General features: G+C 41.6%; 1 protein-coding gene across 1 annotated transcript; it reads left to right on the top strand.

Moving 5' to 3' along the window:
* The first annotated feature begins 327 nt into the window (after positions 1-327).
* On the top strand, positions 328-2,059 carry LOC140885040 (protein NODULATION SIGNALING PATHWAY 1). Its single transcript, XM_073291956.1, has one exon. It carries the CDS (start codon positions 445-447, stop codon positions 2,053-2,055), a length of 1,611 nt encoding a protein of 536 aa, XP_073148057.1. The 5' UTR covers positions 328-444; the 3' UTR covers positions 2,056-2,059.
* The last annotated feature ends 519 nt before the right edge of the window (positions 2,060-2,578 follow it).

Here is a 2,578-nt window from a genome sequence, read left to right as displayed (position 1 = left end):
TAGGACTGAACCGGGAACTTTTGGGAAACATTTAGAACCAAACCGGGAACGTATAAACATTTAGGACTGAACCGGGATTTTGCCCTACTTTATCGAACGACAACTTAGGCCGGTTTGTCCCAACTACTATGACGTAATTTACAATATATTACTACCCTTTTACTTTAATCTAATAATAATAATAACAAATCAAACACCACAACTTCCAAAATAACAGCACACCCCCGCTTTGAATATGCCTTACATTGTCTCTTCCTAAATAGACTTCTTCTGTTTAAAAAAAAAAATAAATAGACTTCTTCTCCTAGCATTATTTAACACTTAAAATAACACCCACAGGTCACAAGTCCTCCACTCCCCGTGTTATATACTTTGTTATCCATATTTCCAATTGAATTTCTTCCAAGTCTGTTGTAAAATTTCTCATATCAGATATTTGTGTTTATGATGTCGAACGGGGAGGAGGCGATGCCAAACCATATTTCCGAATGGATCGAGGATTCGATATCGTATTTCCCTATGTTTTTCGATGATCCTTATGAAACAGGGGACTTTATAGGTGATTCTTGGTGGGTTCAAGGTCAGGATCTTGAACAAGATCTTATAGATGACAGTTTTATCACCAACTCGAGCATGACAAGCACCGCCCTGCCTCCGCCTCCAACTCCAACTCCAACCGATTTAATAATTTCTCCAGATTCGACAAAGAAAAGGAAGTTGCCTGATGATCTGAACTCCAAGAAGCCTCGTAAAACCACAAATAAGCGAGCGGATGAGCAAGATTTAGGAGCCGAAAGTAGTGAACAAGGGGTGGTTGCGCCAAGAAAACAAACTGGAAACAAGAAAGGAAACAAGTCAGCAGGAAATGGCAGTAACAAAGAAGGGAGGTGGGCAGAGCAGCTGCTGAATCCATGTGCTGCTGCTGTCACGGCCCGAAACCCGTCCCGAGTCCTGCACTTCTTGTATGTTCTTCATGACCTCGCCTCACTCAGCGGTGACGCTAATCACCGGTTGTCGTTTTACGGACTCAGTGCGCTGAAACACCATGTTTCCTCTGCCCCTGGAAGCAGTTTTAATGCATCACCAGGTGGCAAAGCTTTTGCTTCCAGCAACCCAAAATTCTTTAGGGATTCTTTGATCAAGTTCAATGACATTAGCCCATGGTTCCGTATCCCGAATAATGTAGCAAACACTTCGATCCTGCAGATACTAGAAGAACAAGCTCATCCAAGTAACCTACACATTCTTGACATCGGAGTTTCACACGGGGTCCAATGGCCTACGCTGCTGGAAGAACTGACTCGGAGAGCTGGTGGACCACCACCTTTGGTCCGCCTAACAGTGGTTACTCCTGCAGCCATGAATGATCAATCAAGAAACGCTGCCCCATTTGCTAATGGCCCTCCAGACTACGATTTTTCGTCTAAATTACTCACTTTCGCCAAGGATTTGAACGTCAACTTACAGATCAACAGGCTCGAGAACCTACAGCTGCAGAATCTAAATTCAGAGTTGATAAACTCTTCAGCCGAAGAAACATTGGTGGTTTGTTCACAGTTTAGGCTACACAATCTGAGCCACGGAATGACAGACGACAGAATGAAGTTCCTAAAGGTGTTACGAAGCTTGAGCCCTAAAGGTGTGATCTTGTGTGAGAATAACACAGATTGCTGCTGTGTCAACTGCGGAGACTTTGCAACAGGATTTTCCAGACGGGTCGAGTACTTATGGAGATTCTTGGACTCAACAAGTATCGCATACAAAGGGCGGGAGAGTGAGGAAAGGAGGATGATGGAAGCAGAAGCGGCTAAAGTTTTGATAAATTCGGGAGAGATGAATGAAAGGAAGGAGAAATGGTGTGAAAGAATGAGGGTTGCTGGATTTACGGGTGATGTTTTTGGGGAGGAGACGATCGACGGAGCAAAGGCTTTATTGAGGAAATATGACAGCAACTGGGAGATTCGAGTGGAAGATAGGGACTGCTGTGTTGGATTGCTGTGGAAAGGGCAGCCGGTGTCATTTTGTTCCCTGTGGAAGATGGATACAGGGGCTTAACATTGTTTATGTACCTTTTATTTGATATATGTGTCCCTTTTATTTTATTACGAGTGTATATGAGAATATGACTTTAATTTTTTTCCGTGTTATTGAATTATCATAGCAACAAATTTTTACCATTATTTCAATGATCAGATACTAAAACCTTTCTCGAGGAACCTATGGACATTAAAAATGTATCATCCCAAAAGGAGAACTGAAATTAATGCATGTCAAATGTCATGCCCATTGGAAAACTTGAATAAAAGGAAACCATTAAACATACATAGCGCTCGTTCAATTGATCGACCACAGCACAGCAATTTCAATCCGAAAAATGAAAGCAAAAGAAAGATGAACACCGAGTTTATACTGGTTCAGATAAAATGTCCTACATCAACTTCACCTTCGAAGAGATCTTTCCACCATCACCAAGAACAGATCACGGAAGATCCAAAAAATCCACAAAACCCGGTTACGAGGATTTATTTAATTAATATTGAAAATTAATTAGTGTTTAAGTGTTTAGATTATGATATTT

The sequence above is a fragment of the Henckelia pumila genome, chromosome 2 (genome assembly GCF_033568475.1).
Source record: "Henckelia pumila isolate YLH828 chromosome 2, ASM3356847v2, whole genome shotgun sequence".
NCBI lineage: Eukaryota > Viridiplantae > Streptophyta > Magnoliopsida > Lamiales > Gesneriaceae > Henckelia > Henckelia pumila.
This window is presented reverse-complemented; position numbering and strand designations above follow the sequence as displayed.